Genomic DNA, 21,974 nt, shown 5'->3' with positions numbered 1-21,974 from the left:
AGCCCCAAACTGTTCTCTGCTCCTACCTGGCTCTCCTGCAGGCCAAGGGTCAGTGCTGGGAAGGTGAACCTTAGCCTGGAGTTCCTGCTGAGGGGCTCAGAAAGGGCCTGAGACCTAGTGCTCAGCTGGAGGGCAGGTGCCAGTCAGGGGTGGCAGTGATTGGAGGTGCCCATCACAGTGATAGGACACAGGCTCTGTGGGGGAGGGGTGCTGTTGCTGTGTCCCCTGCTCCACTCCCCAGAGGGTTAGAGGAACAGGGTGTTTCCTCTAAGAAGGCAGTGGGAGGGGTTTGTGGGATGGTGATCAGGGCCTTAGAGGTACAGGACAAAACCCCAGGAGGCCCTGTCCCAGCCACTCCCTGTTCACCACTGCAATACTTGTTTCCATGAGGTGACAGGATAGGCCCCAGGTGGCAAGAAATGAAGCAGACTCCACAGTGGTTAATCCTGCCCTCCGCTGCAGAGATGGCTGTGAGGGGAACAAGGAGGGTGGACACTACTGTGTAGACCACAGGCAGGTTGTATCCATGCCACTGGACCCCAGTGACTCTGTGGGCCCCTCCTCACCAGCCCTGGCACCATCCTGAGGCCTGGGCATGTCTTTCCCCTCACTCCATGGCCAGTCTGACTACACTAGATCCCATGCTCTCCAAGGCCCCAGCTGCCAGTGCCTGCTCCAGTGGTTGCCATGGCACAAGCCAAACAACCAGAGTCTACCTGACAGGTGGCTGCCCTGTTGTCACTGCTGCATTTAAGGACACTGGCAATATTCTCACCTTTTCAGTTTCTGTTCTTCCCTCTCTCAGGCCTTCTGAGAAAGTGACATTGATTCCAGAAATTGACTCTTGGCCTGCAGTCAGCCAGAGCAGCCCCTTTTCCCTTCCCAATAGCTGGGAGCAAGAGAGGATCACAGAGGGAGGTCTGAGCACTTCTCCTCAGGGTTTCACTGGCTTTTGCTTGGTTGGCCAAAACTCTTGTAATCCACAGCCTAAGCAACGCTCTTCCAAGGTCAGCTGATTCTAGCAAGATGGTCAAAGGTACAGAAGCTGAAATACCTGCTCCCTCCAGATCCAAGAAGCCTGGGTTTCTGAAAGGTGGAGGGAAGCAGGGGGTACAGTGTGGGAAGCCTTCAGGCTACTGCTACACGGACTTCAGCGTGGACTGAAGCCCAAGGAGAAAGCAGGGAGGAGCACGCCTTGGTCCCTTTCCCAAAGGAGTACCAGCCACCCAAGCCAAGCCTCACTATTGTTCCTCAGACACAGAAAAGTCCAGAAATGAGCATTTTAATGCAGAAAACCATGATAATTTACAAATGAATTACTTTATGAGCCAGAGCCAGGAGGCTCTGAGGAGCTAGCTGTGAGGACAGAAGGGAGGTGTACTCTGTTGAGTGTAAAGGGCAGGGAGCTCAGTCAGCACCTTCAATATCCAGTCCTGCCCAGGCTCCCCCGAGCCGAGCCCTGGAGGTCCCTGGCCTCCAGCACCTTGACTCCCACTGGTCATTCCCAAGTGGGAAGCCTTGGGTCTTCAGGACAGAAGGTGAAGATGGAGTGATAGACCCTTGGGAGGGCCTGGAAGCCACGGGAGGGAACGAGGCAGGAGGATGCTGGCTCTGGTTGTGGCCACGCCACCCTTGGACATCCTCTCCAGAGAAGCCAGAGCAGGGTCAGGTTTGCAGACCCAGGGCTTGGCATTCCCTCTTCCCTAGCAGGTTGCAAAGGGAAGGAGCAGGTGCAGCAAGGGCCCTGGAGAGGGGCAAGTCTCCTGGGTGAGGCTTGGGAAGGGGGATCTGGTGGGATCTGGCTTGGAAAATGTCAGGGGTCTCAGATGAGGCAGCTGCTGGCCAAGTGTCCTGCTCAGTGTAGACCCCTTCCCTCAGGATAATTTATGCACATCTGGCTGTCAGAGTTAACATCCTGCTGGTTCAGGGCTCAGCACCTCCCACATGGGACATGCAGGGGAGATGGGCTGAAGGCTGGTACACTGGAGGTAGAAAGGAGCCCTCCCCCTCCCCCCACCAGGAAGGGCCAAAGACACATCTAAGGCAGCCCAAGTTCCAGCAGCCCTGGGCTGGGAAGGCAGTGCTTCCCACGGGGTGATGGGCCAGGCCCTGGCTGTCAGCAGGCACTTCCTCCCCAGCCTTGCCAGGTGAAGGGGACCCTGTCAGCTCCTCCAAACAGAAGAAGGAGGTCTTCAGTGGCATCCACTGGTGGCCTTCTCTGAGGACACCCACCTGTCCCCTCTCCCACCTTGTCCAAGGGCGTAGTCCCCAGAGCAGAAGTGAGCCCTGGAGAACCAATCTGGCCAGAGAAGAGCAGGAAGGCCAGTCACTTTGGCATCTCCAAGGCCGACACTTGAGGCTTTACCTTGAAGTACTGGTTGAATCGGATCACAGCGTACCTGCCAGAAGACAGGGAAGGAAGCTGGGAGCGACGAGGGAAGCCAGGTGGGTCCAGGAGACTGGCTTCCTCAACAGCTGTAAGCTCATCTAGGTCTGAGCAGATCAACTCTACCCTGGACTGATTGGGTTTTTTGTTTCTCTCTCTTTTTTTTTTTTGCAGTATCAAGGTTTAAATTCAGGACTTCCAGCTTACTAGGCAGGTGCTCTACCACTTGAGCCACACCCCCAACCTTATATCTTGATCCTCCTACCTGTGCTTCCCAAGTAGTAGCTTGAATTACAAATGTGTGTCACCTTGCCAGAACCCCTGCCCCTTGTTTGTTTTTGTGGTACTGGGATTTGAACTCAGGGCTTCAAGCTTGCTAGGCAGACACATCACCACTTGAGCCACACCTCCAGTCCTTTTTGTTATGGTTATTTTGCCAATAGGGTCTAGCTTAGGCCACGATCTTCCTATTTTAAGCTTCTCCCTATAGCTGGAACGACAGGCAATGAACGCTATGACCAACTTTTTCTGTTGAGATGGGGTCCTGAGAACTTTTTTTCTTTTCTGCCTGGTCTGGCCTGGAACCACAATCTTCCTGATCTCAGCCTCCCAAGTTGCTAAGATTACATACAGGCTTGAGTCAGCAGTGCCTGGCTTTTTTGTTGTTGTTTTTAAATTTCAAGTATAATTTGCTTTTCTTAAATCAGACTGGAACAACCCTCCTGCAAACGTTTGGAGTTTTATTTTGCAGTTGTGGAGTGTTGATATTCATACTGTTGCATCACGAGTCTCCAGAACTTTTTCATCTTGCAAAACTGAAACTCTACACCCAATTAAAAAACACTCCCCATGCTGGCAGAGTGGCTCAAGAGGTATGTGCCTGCCTAGCAAGCGTGAGGCCCTGAGTTCAAACCCCAGTCCTACCAAAATTTAAAAAAAAATCAAAAAACACTTCCTGGCTGGGTGCAGTGGCTTATGCCTGTAATCTTATCTACTCGGGAGGTGGAAATTGGAAGGATTGCAATTCAAGGCCAGCTTGGGCAAAAGTAAGCAAGATCCTATTTCAATCAATAATCTAGATGTGGCCGTGCCTGCCTGTGATCGTAGGTACTCAGAAGGCCATAGGTAGGACTCCTGACTAATGCCTGCCCTGGGCAAATAAATACAAAATCCTACCTGAAAAAGCTAACCGAGGGCCTAAGTGGTAGAATGCCTACCTAGCAAGTATGAGGTCCTGAGTTCAAACCCTAATACTGCAAAAAAAAAAGAAAAAGAAAAAAATACTACTTCCCATTTCTCCCTCTCTCCAACCCCTGATGACATCGCTCTACTTTCTGGCCTATGAATTGGACTAGTTACCGCTTACAAATGGAATTGTACCATAGTGTTTGTTTGTTTGTGACTGGCTTATTTCACTTAGCATAATGTCCTCAAGGCTCATCCATATGGCATGTGGCAGGACCCCCTTCCTTTTTAAGATTGAATACTCTTCTGAATGTTACCCATGACTTGATGGACACTTAGTTTCTTCCACCTCTTGGCTACTGTGAATAATGCTGCCATGAATACGGCTTACAAATATTTCTTTGAAACCTGGCTTTCAATCCTTTTGGATATATCCAAAGGAGAACTGCTGGAGCATATAGAAATTCTGTGTGTGTGTGTGTGTGTGTTTGAGAAGGCCATGGGGAGGACTCCTGACTAATGTTTTCCATAGTGGCTGCACCATTTTACATTCCCACCAAAGTGCACGAGTGTTCCAATTTTTTTTCCAACACTTGTTATTTTCTGGGCTGATTTGCTTCTATAGCAGATATCCTGATTAGAACAGGGCAATATCTCATCATGATTTCTCTTTCTTTTTTTTTTGGCAGTACTGGGATTGGAACGCAGGGCCTACACCTTGAGCCACTCCACCAGCCCTTTTTTGTTTTGGGTTTTTTCAAGATAGGGTCTTGCAAACTATTTGTCCAGGCTGGCTTTGAACCACAGTCCTCATGATCTCTGTCTCTTCAGTAGCCAGGATTACAGGTGTGAGCCACCAGTGCCCAGCTTCATTGTGTTTTTGATCTGCATTTCTCTAATGCCTGTGAATGCCTGGAAGATGGGAGTGATTCCCTTTCAGCTGAGGATGCATAAGCACAGGCAAGGGGACTGGACCAGAAGGGAGGAGGAAATGATTTCCAGCCAATAGGGACAGATGTGCTTCACAGGAAGGGTCCCTCAAGTTGTCAAGTACCATCTAGGTACTGTACTAGGTCCCTGTACATCAGAAGGAGTCTCTGAAGGAGGAGGTGGTCTGAGTCATCGTAAGGGGGCAGCATGGTTGGCTAAACCACACAAGTCCCTTCTACTCTGCATCTCCATCCTCTTTCAGACTGGTTTTAAATCATTCAGTTCATCCTAGGCTCTGGCCAGGTGAGCACACAGCAGGTCTAGCAATGGCACTGGGTAGAAGTTAGCAGGGAAGGTGGGGGGTAGAAGCCAGTACTTCTGACTATGTTCAGGGTGGGACTTTCCCCAGAAACCCCTGGAGCAGGGACCTCACTAGACACAGGCTGAGGTGGGGACAGGTCCACACAGCAGAGGAATGAACTCTGGGCATTCTGTTTAGGCTGACCTTTGACCCCCACCTTCCCAAAGGTCTCCCTGAACTCACCTGAGGAAATCGAAGTTGATAGTGGAGTACTGGTTCTGGATGAGGGCCCAGAGAGCCCAGAAGAAGTGAGATGCCTGCAAACAGACCAAAGAAGGTCAGCCTAGTGATGGCCCATGCCTGTTATGGCTCCTGCAGAGCTGGAGGGACGCAGCCACTCTGGAAGACAGTCAGGACACTGGCAGACATAGGGGGCCCAGCACAGGCTGGGGAGGTTTCTGAGGCTAGGTTAGTAGACAAATACTTCACTGTCTGACTAGAAAGATGCCAAGCAGAGTCATTTCTGCCCAGGTCCTAGGGTTTGCCACCACAAGGGCAGGTCAGCAGAAGGGTACTTCCAGGGCCTCTGGGGGCATCCTGTCCCCAGCCCCACTGAGCACTGCATGTTCCATCAGGGTTCTCTTCTACATTGGGGTATCCGGGACTCTTCAAGGCCATAGTATCCAGGCCAGGCTGAGCTGAACCCTAAGTAACAGCATAGGCCTGGGGGCAGTGGAGGGGCTGGCATCCTCAGTAGGAATGTGGGCAGCAGTGGCCTGGCCATGGGGACACTAGGCTCTGGGCTGATGGAAGACCCCTGAAACTAATCTCCTCCCCACTCTGCTAAGGGAAATGGTAGGGTTGCGAAAAAATCCAGAGGTGGGAACCAGAAGCCCCAAGTCTTGGCATTTACTGAGCCTTAAACACTGCCTTTCCCTGTAGCCAGAGGTGCCCCCTAGACCCAGGTCCCTTCAGACTCAAGAAAGCAGACAGCTGTAGTTCCTAGCTGCCCTTGAACAAACAACAGCTACACCACCACTCTCCCAGGCAAGGTACCCTACTCTCATGGCTCTCCTCCCCCATCCCAAGTCCTGCTCACACAAGGATTGGCTACAATCCTGTGTAACCAAGTAGATTGGCCTCCCTCCATCTACTTTCTTTTTCATGACTTGAAAGGGGCATAAGTGAAAGTGCAAAGGTGTTTTTGCTAAAAAACAAACCAAAAAGACTTATCAAGAGGAAGGCTTGTGCTTAAGTTAGTGCATCAGAGAAGGAAGAACCTAAGACGCAGCTCTGTGCAGGTGAGGAGAGAACAGACAAGCTGAAATCACAGAACGGGTAGGTTTTATGCAGCTGTGTTATGCATCGTGACTTGTCTTGCTGACATATGCCTGACATTAATGAGACAAGTTAGCAGTCTCCCAGGCCCACACCGGTGTTCTGTGCTCTTCAGATAAGTGCCACTTGAAACCTAGAACTCACAGTCCAGAGATGGGAGCAGGAGAAGCCTGGTGGGGAAGGTTGAGACGGAGTTCTGAGTCAGTGGAGGTGGTTACAAGGAAGAGTAGAGCTAACATTCTCTACTTCCTCCAAAGGCTAAAGAAAAGGAAAGGACAGGTTTATCTGCATGAAAGACTCAGGTTAGACAGTGGGAAGAAGTACTCATGTAAACAAGAGAACTGCTAAAATAGAAAGCAGAGATCTTTTTTGGAAGGATTTCTGCAGAAAGGAGAAAATCTAGACTTCACGGGGAAGAGGGAGCAAGGAACAGTGCACCTTGGTATTCAGGAGACATCCCAGATGGCTCTTTCAGGCCACCTCTGGGGTGGAGTTCAGCCCTCATCCTAACACTGGGCTGTGGGTGGGAAGTTGGAAAGGCCTCTTTTCCCTGCCCCTGTTGCAAGCACTCACCAGTGCAAATTTGTTGACTTGCACATAGAGCCTCTCCACCTCCCTGGGGGTCACGGCCATCCCCTTTTGTGCCTGCAGGTAGTAACGCAGCCACTGCAGCTGGGTCTCCCGCACTGGGTACCGGCAGTAATCGACCTCATTCACACCTGACGGGGAAGCAGGACAAATGGATGTTGCTGGAGATTTCCTCCCATCTCCTCAGACCTGAAGGGCTGGCTGGACCAGAGAACACAGCTCCTCTGATCCCCCATGCTCAGCTAGCGTAGGGGCCCCCCATCCCAGCTGGGGCTGAGGAAAGCAGAGCAAGGTAGAATGGATGAAGGCATGGCACTGTCCTGGGAGTGGCAGGAACCCCAAGACAGCACCACTATCTCCGGTGCTCTGAACAAAACAATGACACACAGAAGGCACTGGGCTACTGCGCTAAAGCAGCAAAACAGCCTTGCTGGTCTAGAGTCTCAGGTGAGCTCCACTTAACTCTGGACAAGCCCCCTCCTCTAACTGGCATAAATCTCTTCATTTATCAGACAAAGAGCTGGGCTTGGCTATGAACGTCCAACACTACTTCTTGGACGGGCATCGAGTTGGCTACTTAAAGTTATCTTTCGGTTGATGCCCTCTCTCCAGTCCATTCCTCTGGATGGTTCTGACACCCAGCCAGGGTCAGCACCTGAGGACCAGGGAGGGGGATCTGATTCCTTCCAGCCCCACCTTCAAACTGCCATCCAGCACCACCAGCCATAAGCTTTGCATGGTGGCCAAGAACCTAGCTTCAGAGGTACTACAGAAAGTGGTTCATTTAAGATAGATCCTGAACTGGACCACATTCTCCAAGGTCTCTCCTTTCTCCTTGTCCTTCCCAAGCATACTTTGTAACCCTAGAGAAACATACACAGTCTCCTGAGCTCTAGGAGTACAGGCGGTAAAGAATCTCCCATGTAGAACTGGAGGTATGGCTTAAGTTGTAGAGCACTGTTTTGCAAGCACTAAGTCCTGAGTTCAAACCTCAGTAACAAATTAAAAAACAAGGGCTGGGATGTAGCTCGGTGGTACAGCGCTTGCCTAGCATGTGCGAGGCCCTGGGTTCTATTCCAGCACCAAAAAAAAAAAAAAGAAAAGACTTTGCCAAATTAAAAAACAAAAGAATTTTCTAAATAGATACTAAGGCTCAGAGAAAAGAAATCTGCCCAGGTCACACAGCCATTTAGAGGCAGGATCAGGGTTGGACTTTTGCCTTCCACTGCCCAGAACCTGTCTCCTTGCTCCAGGACCCAGGGGGTCAAGTTCCTCATCTCTCTGGCCTCCACCCTCCTCCTGCTCCATTCTTCCTCGTCCATTCCCAACCTGGGAACAGGATGCAATCTTTCCCTTTGCAGAAATTCCAGCTAGACTTTGCTCTGTGCAGTGGGTAAGGACTTAAAATGCTTAGGAATTATCCCTCTGGAAAGGTCAGTGGGCCTGACAGCCAGCATTCCCAGGCCCAGTGACCTGCTGGTGCTGGGCTCTGTGAGTGCCACATGCAGCAGTTCAGGTGCTCTGCCTAGCTGAGGCCCCATCCCCTTTTCCATTCATAGGTACAGCTGGTGGCTGCTCTGGGGAGTTGTACTCTTGGGCACAAGCAGCGCTTGATGGGCCTGGTCACCTGGGAATTCAGAAGGGACATGATTGGCCTGGTTTGGGCTGAGGAGTAACTGGGGTTGGGCCAGGGGATGGCTACAGTTGGCCGGGGCATACCTCACCTATCCTAAGCTATAAGGACTGGTCACTTAATGCTGAGCACCCTACATCACCTGCCAGGGGACATCCCTCCAGCCCATGCCTAGCTTCATCTATGAGTTGCTTCCTTCATTCTATTTGTTTTTAACAAGCCCTCAATATAGAAAACTCTGGTTCCTTTCCATAGAAAAGAAGGTTCTAGGTGCATATCATGCCTTTATACAACAACTGCCTACCCCTAGGAACTGCTCCCCACATCTGGTCTCTCCCACTCCTGCTCTGGCATCCCTAACTGCTGCAAGAATATACCTCCCTACCCTGCAAGCAGCAGCAAACCCCAATCCGATGCCTGGCATATGCCATCCATGTGCGTGACTCATCTCAATACTGTGAAGTAAGTTCTATCATCATCTCCATTTTACATGGGCTAACACAGACGTTCACACAGCTAGAAAGGAGCAAGACCAGGATTTGAACTTGGGGGGACTGTCAAGTTGCACAGAATGCACATTTAACTAGTTCCACCTAGGTTATTCTCTTCAGGACACCAGGCAACAGTTACTAGTGCTTATTCCTCCCTGTCTGCAAGCAATTGTGCAGGCTGTACGGAGCATAAAGGAGCTTGGGCAAGGGGCACTGGAGGCTGAAGTTAACTGTGCTATGCTGGCCAAGCAGGGCTTGGCTGTGTCTGCCCAGAGGAAGGGCCCTTTTCTAATTCTCATGTATGCCAAGTATCCCCTGGGACCCTATAGGAATGAGTTTTCCTGATCTGTACCAAACTGCCATGCAGGCTAGCAGAGGTCAATTCTGGGGGAAAAGGTCCTGCCTTGCCCCTCCCCCCGCCGTGAGACTTGTGGTTCTCTAAAAGCAAGCTGTGCCTTCCCTCATCAAGCTGAGGTATTTTGAGGATCCAGAACCACTTGTGGTCCTCCCCATAGACCTGGCCCCCCATCATAAGGAAGGTGCCTGGACACAGGTGAAAGAGTAATGCCCCTCTCACCTGCAAACTCATTGAAGTGGTTGCCAATGTCAAAAGCTTGGTAGTTGTACCCAGCATATTCATAGTCGATGAACCGCACGTGACCTAGAAGGCAGAGGAGAGGCAATGAGTGTTGAGCCCAGTCAGGCCTTAGCAGACCTCCGGAATGCACCCCTGGCTCTTGGTCTCAGCAGCAATCTTCTAGACTGCTCCTACCTGTCCATTTATCCATCTCTTCCCCACCTGCCCCAGCTGCTGCATCCCTTTTGCACAGCTGTGTACTTAGGCTCTCCCCATCTAAAGACATCTGTACTCAGCATGGCCAAGGTTAAGTATACCCAAGCCTCTGTATTCATGGGTTCCACATCGACAAACTCAAACAACTGCAGATGAAAATATTCCAAAAAAACTGCATCTGTACTAAACATGTACAGAATTTTTTCCTACACAGTATGGTATAACAGCTATTTATATAATATTTATACTGCATTAGGTATTATAAGTAACCTAGAGAAGACTTAAAGTATGCAGGAGGATGTACATAGGTTACATGCAAAGACTATGCTGGTCTATTTTTAATTTTATTTTTGCAGTGCTGGAGATGGAACCCATGGCCTCACACAACAGGAGTGCTCTCCCACTGAGCTACACCCCCAACCCTACACCATTTTATATAACAGCCTTGAGCGTCCTTGGAATGTGGTATACTGAAGAGGTCCTGAACCAATCCCCATAGATACCAAGGGATACCTGTACTCCCTGGGGGGCTACACTCTCAGGAACATCAAGAGGCATGTTCTCTCTTGTGCTCACGCTCTCTCTCCCTCCCTCCCTTTCCCTCTCTCTCTCTCTCTTGTTCTCTCTCACTCTTTCCCTCCTCCCCACCACCACCTGGAAGCTTGGGGCAGCCACATGTCTTCAGAAGCCCAGTCATCAGGAGGAATGACTTGAGGGTCCAACTGTTGAGCACCTCCCCCAACCATGATTTTAAGTTTTTTCCTGTGATAGATTTTTCTAAATGGGAATTTCTGGTTTTCTTTTCTCCTACTCTTAAACAAATTGAGACCAAAACCCGTATCACCTTTTGCTCATCCAAATGCCAGCCTGAAGAACAGGCCATTGAAGCCAGCTGACCAACCAAGTTGTGGCCTGCTGCTTGCCAGCTGTAGTAGAGGAGCTGTACCTTTGGTGCTATCATAGATGATGTTCTTGCAGAGCAGGTCATTGTGACAGAACACCACAGGGGACTCCAGCTGGGACAGGTGCTCCTTTAGCCAGGCCAGCTCCCGTTCCAACACCTCCACTTTAGGAACATCTGCAGAAAGGCTGGACGGTAGCAAAAAGATAGCTGGTGGGGGGGAGGGCTGACATAGACAGGCAAGTGCTGTCAGGGCCCCAAAATCCCTGAGCTCTACCCCTGTTACTACTCTTACTGAAGAGACCTTGGACAAGTGGCCAGCCCATGAGACCCTCACTTGTGTAAGATGGCACTGGGGCTACCTGCCCTTCTGATTGCCGTGGTTACATACTGAAAAGAGGATAAAACCTACTCACATTGGGCGCTGGTGGGTCACACCTGCAATCCTAGCTTCTTGGTAGGCTGAGATTGAGAGGATCAAAGTTCAAGGCTAGCTCCAGGGCAAATAGTTGGTGAGACCCCATCTCCAAAATAATCAGCTCAAAATGGACTGGAGGTGTGGCTCAAGTGGTAACCACATACTTGCAAGTACAAAGCTCTGAGTTCAAACCCCAATCCCACCAAAATAAATAAATAAATAAAACAACAACAAAAAAGAAACCCTGGACACAAAAGCAATTGGCAGAGCACAAAAGTCAAACTACTTTGTGAAAGGGACAAGAAGGTGAGGAGTCAAGAGGAGGGTCCAGATGCAATGATTTAAGAGCGAGAGAGAACAAAGGCCACAGGAACAAGAGGAAAGAGATGTGACACAGACCTGGGCTTGGGATGCCAGGAACACTCCTTGGGACAGACTGTAGCTCTCTGAGACTAGACGCTCCCAGGGCTCCTCCAGGGCAGGATCACAGTGCCCTGGAGGGGCTGGAGCAAGGGGATTTTCTACAGGATGCAGAGATTTGTGCTAGTATGGCCTCTCACTCCCCAGCAGCTAAAAATGTTACAGGGTGAAGGCAATAAGAGACCATCGGCCTACTTCATCTCCCAGACCACACAAACCTAGTAAAGTAGTAAACCAAGGGCTGTGGAGATCCACCCTGTGATACTAAGGTATAGGAAAGGCCTAGTGCACAAGTGTGCTCTGCCACTCCCAAAAACCTGTCCCTTCCACCTTGGACGATGCGTATTTCCTTGTCCCAGACCCCTGCCAGACCATGCCCAGGCAAGAGAGCTAGAAACAAAGATGCATGGAGGCCACTTCTGCCCACCCATCCCCCACACAGCAGCCGTTTCTCCAGATGGAAATCAGTAGAGGGATGAACAAATCAGTCAATCAATGAAGTTACCAGAGGCCACGCAGAAGCTGGGCAAGGGCACACTGCACTCAGGTGCTCTGAACTTTGACCCCTCTGATGCACACAGGTCTGTGTATACTGAAAAAGCCAAATAGTTAGCACAGTCTTTCAAAAAGCCAGAACCATCCATGGGTGGAGGGGAGAGACTGGGTTTTATTTCTACTCCTGCAGAAAGGCAGGTGGAGGAAGATGAGAACTAGATAAGCACTGTCTCACTGCCCCCTAATTCCCAACAGAATGGGGGTATTCAGTGACTAAGCCATCTTTGTATCCCCTCTGGTAAAGGAAGAGCTGACAGGTTCCCACCTGGGCTTTGAAAATGAAAGCTATAGCGGCTCTTAGGTCCTCCAGTCCAACCCCATGGGGAAACTGAGGCTCCAGGAAGAAGACAGTCTTTGTCTCTCCCTCCATGCAGCTTGGATACAGCTGGATCCCACACTTCCTCATCTAAGGAGGTGGTCCTCAGCTTGTCCAGGATCCCGAATCAGCCAGGCTGTATATTCCCCGCCTCACCACCACCACGACACACAGACAAGGCACCCTCAGGCTCTGCGAAGGCGTCTCTGAGCCAGGCAGCCCGTGGAAGGATGGGGGAGGCCCCCTCATCCGCACTGAACTTGATCTCCATCCACAGGTCTATATGCAGTGTGATTCGATCTTCCTTAAGAAGCTACGTTCTCTTAAGATTCCTTTTCTCTTGGACTGAGGCTATCACAAGAGTGAGGAGGCTTCCTTTGGTTTGCCCAGGTCTCAGCCTGAAAAACAGGCCTGTGACATCCAGATGCCTGCTTCCCAGTCCCTGACCTTAGTCTGACCCCACCCTGCCCACCCAAGGCCACAATGATGGTTACTGTGGGAACAATCCAGTCCTATCTCCCATCAGCCTCCCTTGGCTGCCTGGTGTCCTCCCCTGAGCTCTTGGACCTCCTCCAGCTTTGCTGCTTTCAGTCCTGACACTACCAGTCTCTTCCAAGGCTGTGGGGCTGGCGGCAGAGGAGCCACTGTTGCCACCTAGAAACATTCTCACCCCACAGGTCTGCTCCTCAGCCCCCAGAGACAGCAGGAGGGGCAAAGGGACTGCTGCCTGGCTAGTCTCCACTTGGCTCTCATCTGGCAGGCCAAAGTACTTTCACCTCTTGGGAGACTGAGCATTCTAGCTTCTTGGCTTTTCACCTTTGCCCTTCTACCAACCCACCCTTGGTATCTTCTTACTCCCTACCCATCCTGGACACCACCAAGTCCACTAGATCTCTTTCTACAGATCTGTGACACATCCTATTCTCTACCCCCATCTTCCCACACACAGTCCTAACGTAATGTCCCTCACAATGTGGTTCCTGCCTCAGCATCGCCTAATTGTAGAGTCCTGGGGGCCCGTATGAGGCCATTCAACCAACCTCCAGGTTGGGCTGGTAACCTACAGTTAGCAGGCACTTCAGGGGGACCTTGCTCTCCAAATCTAGGACCCCCAGCCCTAGATCATGATGAGTTAATGACAATACTCCCCCAACTTATATCCCTAACTTAAGTCTACACCTGGCCCAACCCTCACCCAAATCTATCCCTTACAACACTCCTTCCTAAACCATAGTTTTGGCAACAACACAATGATTTTTCTGCTCCCTTCAATCCTGGCTTCTTAGCCTAGCAGCCAAGTCTCCCACCCTCTAGCTCCAGCCTCTTCTCCCAGGCAGTTCTGAAGATCTGCCAGTCAACCTCACCTACTCTACTTCCTTGAGTAAACCCTAGGCTGTCTTTCCAGCTGGAGTGGCCCTTCTCATCTTGGCCCTGTCACCTCTGCCAAGATGACCTTTCTGGTCCTCACTCTCACCCCCTCCATACATTATACACACGTTACACACCCTGACTTCTTTTGTACCAAGTATGGGCATGTCTGTTTATCCAGATGGCTCCTAAGCTTCTTGAGGGCAGAGCCAATGTTATCATCATTTTCATTTTTCTATTCTTTTAAATCCCAGTCACTCAGTGTTTGTGAAATAAAGGATTGAATAAATCAGGGTTATGAGGTAATGCAGGAGCCCAAGGTACTCTGTCTAGTTTAAATGATTGTTCAGCATTGCCCTGCTTTGGGGCAGGTGAGGCAGTTCTTGGCAAGTATCATCCCTTAAAGTTGTTAAACCTTGATTTTCCTAAGGTCAAAGGCACAGCAAGAGCAAAGGAAGTTGGCCATTCTTCTTCACTGACCAGTAATGACCTTGGGCAAGTCCCATCCCCTCTCTGAGACTCAGGTGGGTTTTTTTTTTTTGGTTTTTTTTTATTGTTTTTTTTTTAATCTCTCAAATGATGGTGGTAGCTGATGGATTTGAGGGTCCTGTTCTCCTTCTGCCATTCTGGTCTTCAGGGAGAAGGCAGTCATTGTCCCAGAGATAATACATGACATAGGTCTGAACACGGTCAAATAGAGGGCAGGCTGGACAGTTCCAAAGCAGTCCTTGATGGCCATTAAGAAGGTCTAGATAAAGTCACATGTGTGAGTAAAAGACACACAATCAAGATGCCAGTTAATGATTGTCATCTTAGAGAAGGGAAGAAGGTACCTTTCTCCGAGACCTCCTCTGCACCCTACTTTCCACGAATACTTGAAACAAAGACAATGTTCAAACTAATCATGTATTTCAAAACAGGTAATAGAAGGGGCTATGTTCCTAGCACAAAAAAAAATGATAAATGTCTGAGGTGACAAATATTCCAAATACCCTCATCTGATTATTATACAAACTGTATACATGTATTAAATTATACTGTACCCACAAATGTGTACAAATATCGTGTCAATTAAAACTCAAAAAAATACTTTTTAAAAGGCTGATGTTTGATCTCAGTAGGGTACATGGAAGCAGAGACTCACTACTGACCTTTTTTATTTTTGAAAGGGAAGAGGAGACCCCACTGTTTCTTCCATATCTGTCATTGTATCAGCACTCTGGAGTGTGCTGGGAACCAGGCATTCAGAGGCTAGCAGGATTCTCAGCTTGCTAGCCAGAGAGCCTAAGGGAAAGTTCAGGTAACCCTGCCTTGTCTGTGGAAAGCAAGTCAAGATGGACGGGGTACTTCCATCCCTGGCAAGAGCAGTGCAGGAACCAGCAAGTGTCACTCTGAAGGAGGTGGGAGCCAGGAACCTCAGAGGCACATGAGTAGAAGAGGAGTCCAGGCAGGTAGCAGGAACCTTGCCATCTGCAGGGCTTGCTGGCCCCTGAGTTATTCTTCTGATTGGCTGAACTCAGCCCCTCCCCTCCTACTGCTGGGGCATCCAGGGCCATAGGAAGAGCCTTAGACTGGGAAGCAGAAGCCCCGCCTCTGACAGCCCCGCAGTGGGCAAAACTCTGTCTCTGAGCCTCAGTTTCCTCTAAGTAAACTGGGGAGACATTCCTGACCCTAGTCCTTGCCTCAATCAGAAGACTCAAAAAGAAATAAATGTGAGTACATAAAACAGCTGATTTACATTCTTGAGACGCAGCCAATCAGCCCAACTTTGCTTATAGCTTAGGAATGAAGGGGCTGAAACTCCTCAGTCCCCATCCAGGACCTGTGTCCCTACACCTCCTGGAAGGGTGGGCTGGAGCCAAAAGAATGGGAGGGTGGTAGAGACAGTGGCAGTCTCAGGCCCTCCCTGATCTTTGTACCTGGGGTTGATCTCGTTCTTGACCAGCATGAAATAATTGTGCATCTTGTGCCAGAGAGTGGGCCTGGGCAGGCTGCCATTGGCGTGGATGGTATGAATCTTTGCCATTTCTAAGGCGATTAACCTACAACAGAAAACAGGAGTACAGAGTGTCAGTGTGGGGCATACCCTCCCTGCTCAGTCCCTCCTGACCAGAAAGGGGCTGGACGGTCCATTAGGGCACTAGTCAGAGTGCCAAGCATGGGATCTTTACTCTTTTGGGATCCAGGGTTCCAAAGAAGGAGGGTCTCAGCAGAAGGCACGAAAATGCAATAAATCCTTCAGCTCACAGCTAACTTTTCAGTCCCAGAAGCTGGGGCTGCTTCAGGGAGCAGAGGGCTGTTGGTCCCCGGTCAATGGCTTGCCCCACCCCAGTGTTCCCACAATAGCCCCCAAGTACAGAGGGGAACTTGGGCCTGGGGGTGGTGCCCTTCCTCCCCCCCAGACTTTGCCCCATCCTCTCAGGGGAGGTGACAGCAGGTCCCTTTCTACCAAGACATCAGTGGGTGATGATGCCAGCAGGAAAGAAATGCCCGCCTCTTATCAGCCTGGCCAAGGTGGGGAGGGAACTAGGCTGGCCAGGGGCAGCCCCTTCCTCGGCCTCAGGGAGTTGATGCTGGCGGCCAGGTGCCAAGGACGCAAAAACAATCTAGCATTCTATTTTCAAGTTCTCCTGTGGACATTATCCAAGGTCCTGTGAGAGGAGAAGTGGGAGGCTGACAGGGCTGCTAGAAGGTGGGAGAGGGTAGGAGTGGATGGAGGACTGATGGGTCAGGGAGGAAGGACCTTGATAAAGACCCCATCGCGGGGGCCAGGGTCCCAACTGGGCTCTGCTAGTCCTCCCTTCTGCAGCCCCACCCCCCAACCATCTGCCAGGCCTCCACTATAAAAGCTTTGAGGCTTCCTTTGCCTCTGCCTGTTGCTCGAGTAATAATCACTGAGAAAGGCAACAAGGCACTGGCTGTTTGAAACTTTGTTACCGAGCCATCCTAGGGACACTTGTCCAGCCCTGGGAAGGGGTAGGCCATAGTCACCAGGAAAACGGGAAAGTTTCAGGGCTCCTCCTGAAGCCTCTAAACCTCCCATCTCCTAAACGGTGGAGGAGTAGGGTGGGTAGCAGCAGCCCAGAGGATGAGAAAGGCAGGCTGTACATGGAGGCCAAGGCCCCTGGGGCAGGAGGGCACCCACTGGGGGGTCTGAGCACAGTAGGGACCCAGACCTACCCAGACCTGAGATCCAGGCTTGGTCTTCACTTTCCCTAGGAAGATTCAGAACAGAGGCTGAACAGGGCTGTTTCTTAAATATCAATAGGGCTGTTGTGTGAATAGCAATGAAAGTAACCTCAACACTCAGCATTTTCATGCTGAAGAGCCTCATCAGGCAAGGCTAGGGTGGGCTCAGGGGACATGGCAGGGTGAGGCCTTCCTCACAGACCATCATCCAGAGGGAAAACAGTGTATCCTGGGAAAGTCACCAAGGAGGGCCTACCTCCTACACCCATCCCAATTTCTGGCTCTCCCCCAAATGCCAGCTTCTTATTATGGAGCCTAAATCCCCCTTCAATCTTCCTGACAGTGGTAATTGTTTCTGCCGAGAGGATGAGTGACAGCATGAGGCTCACAGAGGCGGAGGGAGAACTGGGAGTGGTGGGGACCTGCCAATATTTGAGCTTATTTGCACAAGTCTGAGGGAGAGCTGGGAGGAGCCGTGGAGAAGCAGGGCAGGGTCCCTTGCGCCCTGCTCTGACTACACCATTCCAAGTTGGACACATTTACAGCTGCTTAGCTGGAGACTGAGAAGACCCCTGTACAGGTGTGTAACACCCCCTAGACACATGCAGCTATGGCACACAATCCAAAGTGGACATTCCAAGACCCCAGCAGCTCCAAGCAGCACTGGGGAACATGGAGGTGAAGGAGCTCTCAGGTTCCTATGTCCTGGAGGGCCAGCCATGTGTGCAAAGAAGGCTAGCTACAATTACTTGGGACTACTGTCCCAAGCAGAGTGTCTGTTAGCTCTCAAGTACACAGAAGTCTCCCTTCTCTTGGATTGGACAGGGCAGATGCCAAGACCCCTAGGCAGACCCTTAACCAGCTGTCCTCAGCCTGCCTTGGCCTCACTATGGTCTGATACCCTCCACACAGCTCATGGTACTGGGAGAAGGAGGGTGGTTACTGCCTGACACCCTAGCCCTGGCACAGTCAGCAAGAGAGAGAGAGAGAACACTAGAAGCTCTTGGGATCTTCCCCTACCAGGCCTCACAGCAGTATCCACAGGGCTTGAAGGTTAAGTGTAGTTTCTGGGCCCTACATCCAGGGACCCAGGGTTCTTGTGAGCCTCGTGCAAGGAGGCCTCCACAGCACCTCAAACTTGGTCTCCACATTGTCAGGGAGCAGGAAGGAGGGCGTTTCTCTGAGCTGGTAAAGCCATGCTTGCCCTGGGTAGGGCTCGTTTGCCTTGCACACCTGAGCTCTCTGCAAAAGGGGAGGAGAGGGAGGAAACTCTGAGCGCCCTGGGGATTTGGCTCAGATTTCATTTCCAAGGCGCTAAGATGTTTCCAGATCAGAGGATGGGTGGGCAGAGGCTTGAGGCATTGGGTCAAGAAACAGATCTCTGCTTCATTTAGGGAATCAGGTGCTTTGGTCCCATGTTCATCAAAATTCTCACTTTCCTCCCTCAGAACTCATCCTTCTAGCAGACCCCACTAAAGTCTTATAGACAGCAGAGAGTAATGCATGGCAACACACACCCATTTTTCAATGCAATTTCCAATGGTATCTCTCTCCTGCATGGACCCCACCCTACACCAAGGAAGCCGGAACGATTTGAAAGTCTCAGGCCTGAGGAATAGAAGGTGGATGGTACCTTAGTCCTACTCACCTGAAGAGCCGGGGCTCTCGGATGTGCTCGGGTCCCAGGGCCACACCCCGCATGTATTCGTAGCACAGCCCATTCTGAAAGGTGCAGTAGAGTTTGGGAGCACAGCCATGTGCTCGTAGCAGCTGGAAGTTCCTGACCTCATTTTCCCGGTCCACCAGCAGCTCTGTCCGCTCCCCATACACCCGGACCAGCACACAGTCCCGCATGTCCTCTTCCACATAGCAGGCCACCAACTTGTTGGTGATGCCATCTGTGAAACGCTAGTATGGGGAGAGGACAGGCATGGGTGGGTGGGGCAAGTTCTCAGCAGGACATGTTTGTTTGGATGCTGGGCACACCACACACAAGCCAGCACTATTCCCAACCTTGGAGTAGACTAAAGAGTTCAAGAAAAAAAAAAAAAATGGCAGCCAAGGCACACTCACTTCTGTGCTTGCCTCAAGTGGATGGGATTTGGTAAGGGAGGAATGTCCATGCTATGTGGTGGGTGGAAGCCCCCTCCCCTCGTTCCTCCTTCATCTTGGCCCTAAAAGAAACTGCCCATGGACCAAAATGTGGCAGAGGAGGTCTGGGAGCTCAGAACATCCTGACCAGCTGCCTCTCACCACTGCCAGGCAGAGGGATCTCTACTGTACCTCTTGCTCCATCCAGTGGCAGAGGTACGAGAAAGGTATCAAGGTTGGCACCCATCCCAGGACTTTGGTGGCCAGGGGGACCTTGAGCCCTGAGTTCCATACCAGAAAAAACAGGAAGACAAGGGGTGCAAACTCTCTGGACAGTGATAAGGAGGAGGAACCACAGACTTCATGGGACATAATATTACAGAGCTGGATGGGAACTTAGAGGGCATCTGAACCAATTCTTGGTGAGGAAAGTGGCTCCTAGAGAGGAGAGTGATTAGCAGCTGGCACTTGAGGTCAGCTGGAATTATCCTCAGGTCTGCTTGATGCCTTAACTGTCTTCCGCCAACCTGGGCCTTTTGAAAATGCTACTCCCTCCCCTGGAGGGATTCATTAGCCTCTTCACTCCATCCAGGACCTCTCTAGAACTTTGCTTTTCCCTACCTAGAAGGCCATTTAGCAGGGAGTCCTGCCACTAAGCACCTTCCTACACAGGCAGCCCCCACAGAGGGCAGGTGGGTTTGGAGGGTGGGTGAAAGCCTTTTGTGGGAGAATACAGGCCAGCTGGGGAGTCAGACTAGGGCCCCTCAGTAGGTGGATCTGTCCACAGGTGTGTGTGGGAGACTAAGTCCAGCTCTGGTAGAAGGCACCCTCTGTGTACAAGGGGTGGGGGGTAACTGAGCCCCAGCTTGCAGCGATGGTGAGGGGAGGCCTGGAGCTAGCTGGAATTCCCCAGAGTCTGCTCAGAACCTGGAGGCTTTGCTCCCACCATAGGGTGGAAAGGGGGCAGCAATGTGTGTGTGTGTGGCGGGGTGGGGGGATGGGGGGTCCCTTAAAAGTTCTTGCCTCCTCTGGTTTCAGAGTGGCTGGGTACGCACTTCTGGACAACTAGGGGCCACCAGCACGCATCGACGGGGGGTGGGGCCCGTACTGCAACATGCTGACAGTGGGCAGGTGGACCTCCGGGGACATCCATGCCAGAGATCCCCAGGAGAACGTATGCTGGGAGGGTCCAGGGAGGTTTGAGCCTAGCTTAGCTTAGGCACCAAAATAGATGGAGTGATAAACACGCATATAAACCACGTCCCAAACCTTTCTTGCGCAGCACCCCTGGGACCGGCACCCGGAAGGATGCATGGTCAGGCGTCCACGCAGCCCAGCTGCAGCCCCGGCAGGGCCCAGACCCTGGCCCCGCGCCCACTGGACTACCTTAGTACGAACTTGCTCGGGCTTCCAGTGCGGCCGTAGCTCCTGGATGAGGCGCAGGGCGCCAGGGAGGATGTCGTCTTGGTCCACCGATACGCCAAAGCAGGGGACGGCGGCGGCCCTCGGGCAGCCGGCGCTGGCCGCCGCCTTCTCCTCCATGCCCCATGAGCACTGCGGGCAGGGCGCCTGCCTCCGCAGGTAAAAGGGCGAGCACGAGAGAGGAGCCGAAGGGGGCACAGCCATTCCCAGCAGCCCCACCCCCTCGGAGCCGCCGCGCCAGCGCTAGCCCCTGCGGGGGGGCCCGGCGAGGGAGTGGGAGTGGTAGAGGAGGGGCCAGGGGAAGTCCATGACTCAGGAGCGAGCTGCCCGCTTCGATCGCCGGCTCGCCTCCCGGCGCCCGCAACCGACCCGGGAACGCCGGGGTCCGCCGCGATTGTGACATCACGGGCGGCGGGCTGCGGGAACGCCCCCTGCCCGCCCCGGGCCCGGCCCGCCGGCCGCGGGAGAGCGCCGCCGGACACCGCTGGCAGCTGCAGCCACCGCTACCTGGAGCGCGGGGCCGGAGCGGGGGGGGGGGGGGGGGGGAGGGGGGATGACGCCCCCGGGGGAGGGCCGTGACGCAAGGGGCCGGGCCTCCGCAGGCTCCGCCCCCGGGTCCCAGCAGAAGCAGCCCAGGGTTTGCTCCCCCGCTGCTTCCCCTGCAGCTGGGCGGAGCAGCTCTTTACCCGTAGCCAGGGACAGGGGTGGGGGAGGGCTCATCCTGGAATATGGAGATCAGGCTGGTCCTAAGGGGTCAGCTTGGGTACGACCCCATGCTCCCTGCCCTCAGTCCCTGGACCCCTGGAAAAGGCTCTGCAAGAGCGCACCCCACTACCTCTCAAAGGGTCTACCCCTGCAACGCGTCCCCGGCAACCCCACCACTACATATAATCACTGGATAGAGGACGTTGGGTGATGGTGTTGGGGGTGAGTGTGCCAGGCTGGCAGACTGGACTGTCCGAGTCATTGAATGTTCCAGAACCCTGGAGTATTTGGGCACATACTAGGCCTGCACTTTGAGCAAGACTGAGTTTTGATCACTAAATAATCCTTAAAGCCTCCCTCCCATCCTGAGAGTCTGACTGGGGGCAGGTAGCAGGTCAGCGGGTGTCCCTGAGCCCAGCACTTTGTTGGGCAAAGAGGTGAGGAGGGCAGACCTTGGGCTCACCTTCCAACCCCCCACCCTCTGTGGAACGTTAAAGGCCTAGCACAGCTATAGAGCCAAAGCAGGCTGTTAACAGCTAGCCTGGAGGAAGGGGCAACAAGATGTCCCTGGTCAGAGTTTCTGTGGGGAGGAGGAGACATGGAAAGAGGCCAGGCCAACTTAGTGGAAAGGGCCTCCGTTAGCCATATGCCCTACTGGTCATTCTGTCACTTCCTGAGCAGGACCTTTGCCATGGAGAAGCCTGGGTCACTCCCTGTCCTGCCTCACTAGTCACTATCTTGCGCTGCCCAGTGTGAAAAGTGCCTACAGAAGGGGCCATTTTTATGTCCCCAAGTTACCGTTTTCGGCCTACTCAGGAACATCTCAACCACAAAGTCGTATGATTATTGTCGTCTAGAATCTAGTTCTGCCTGGCAGAACTTCTACAGTGATGCGATATCTGTGCTCCTAATGCAGGCGCCACCCGCCACTCGGGGCTACAAAG

At 52.2% G+C, this 21,974-nt stretch overlaps 1 protein-coding gene across 2 annotated transcripts; it reads right to left on the bottom strand.

Annotated features, from left to right (window-relative positions):
- Positions 1 to 1,266: 1,266 nt before the first annotated feature.
- Positions 1,267 to 20,742, bottom strand: Etnk2 (ethanolamine kinase 2). Of its 2 annotated transcripts, XM_074048578.1 has the most exons (9): positions 20,290 to 20,742; positions 18,461 to 18,720; positions 17,833 to 18,054; positions 15,543 to 15,665; positions 10,592 to 10,734; positions 9,430 to 9,513; positions 6,714 to 6,859; positions 5,046 to 5,119; positions 1,267 to 2,399 (listed from the first exon to the last, which is right to left on the bottom strand). In XM_074048578.1, the coding sequence occupies exons 1-9, from the start codon at positions 20,527 to 20,529 to the stop codon at positions 2,327 to 2,329; spliced, it is 1,365 nt and encodes a 454-aa protein (XP_073904679.1). In that variant the 5' UTR covers positions 20,530 to 20,742; the 3' UTR covers positions 1,267 to 2,326. The 2 variants fall into 2 exon arrangements, with proteins under 2 accessions (XP_073904679.1, XP_020038765.1); XM_020183176.2 differs by lacking the exon at positions 17,833 to 18,054 and having other exon boundaries at positions 20,290 to 20,731.
- Positions 20,743 to 21,974: the final 1,232 nt, after the last annotated feature.

This window comes from Castor canadensis, chromosome 11, assembly GCF_047511655.1.
Source record: "Castor canadensis chromosome 11, mCasCan1.hap1v2, whole genome shotgun sequence".
In the NCBI taxonomy this organism is placed as follows: domain Eukaryota; kingdom Metazoa; phylum Chordata; class Mammalia; order Rodentia; family Castoridae; genus Castor; species Castor canadensis.
Note: the sequence above shows the minus strand (reverse complement) of the source record. Positions and strands in the feature narration are given on the sequence as shown.